At 32.8% G+C, this 956-nt stretch overlaps 2 protein-coding genes across 3 annotated transcripts in view; one reads left to right on the top strand and one right to left on the bottom strand.

The window, feature by feature from the left end:
* Nucleotides 1-956, bottom strand: part of txlnbb (taxilin beta b) — a gene marked incomplete at its 5' end in the record, with an annotated part of 13864 nt that overhangs the window by 9649 nt on the left and 3259 nt on the right.
* LOC106532192 (dynein heavy chain) overlaps nt 1-956 on the top strand; it is a 5808-nt gene that overhangs the window by 1930 nt on the left and 2922 nt on the right. The window contains exons 2-3 of one of the 2 annotated variants that reach the window (XM_014028210.1): nt 11-136; nt 338-912. In XM_014028210.1, coding sequence (XP_013883664.1) covers nt 11-136; nt 338-912 — 701 coding nt within the window. Of the gene's footprint in view, nt 1-10; nt 137-180; nt 913-956 lie in introns of those variants that run through there. The other variant, XM_014028211.1, reaches the window with a different exon arrangement.

Genomic DNA, 956 nt, shown 5'->3' with positions numbered 1-956 from the left:
TATGTTCTACGTTACCTATGTTCTACATGTATGTACTGTATGTTCTACAGTACCTATGTTCTACGTTACCTATGTTCTACATGTATGTACTGTATGTTCTACAGTACCTATGTTCTACGTTACCTATGTTCTACATGTATGTATCTGTTCTACGTTACCTATGTTCTACATGAACCTATATGATATACAGTATCTATGTTCTACAGTATCTATGTTATACAGTACCTATGTTATACAGTACATATGTTCTACAGTACCTATATTCTACAGTACCTACAGTATATTCTACAGTACCTGTTTTACAGTATCTATGTTCTACAGTATCTATGTTCTACAGTACCTATGTTCTACAGTACCTACGTTCTACAGCATCTATGTTCTACAATATCTATGTTATACAGTACCTATGTTCTACAGTACCAATGTTCTACAGTACCAATGTTCTACAGTACCAATGTTCTACAGTACCTATACTCTACAGTACCTATGTTTTACAGTATCTATGTTCTACAGTATCTATGTTCTACAGTACCTATGTTCTACAGTACCTATGTTTTACAGTATCTATGTTCTACAGTATCTATGTTCTACAGTACCTATGTTCTACAGTACCTATGTTCTACAACATCTATGTTCTACAGTATCTATGTTATACAGTACCTATGTTATACAGTACCTATGTTATACAGTACCTATGTTATACAGTACCTATGTTTTACAGTACCTATGTTTTACAGTATCTATGTTCTACAGTATCTATGTTATACAGTACCTATGTTCTACAGTATCTATGTTATACAGTACCTATGTTATACAGTATGTTATACAGTACCTATGTTTTACAGTACCTATATTCTACAGTATCTATGTTCTACAGTACCTACATTCTACAGCATCTGTGTTCTACAGTACATACATTCTACAGTACCTATATTCTACAGTACCTATATTCTACA

Source organism: Austrofundulus limnaeus, unplaced genomic scaffold (genome assembly GCF_001266775.1).
Source record: "Austrofundulus limnaeus strain Quisiro unplaced genomic scaffold, Austrofundulus_limnaeus-1.0 Scaffold728, whole genome shotgun sequence".
In the NCBI taxonomy this organism is placed as follows: Eukaryota; Metazoa; Chordata; class Actinopteri; order Cyprinodontiformes; family Rivulidae; genus Austrofundulus; species Austrofundulus limnaeus.
This window is presented reverse-complemented; position numbering and strand designations above follow the sequence as displayed.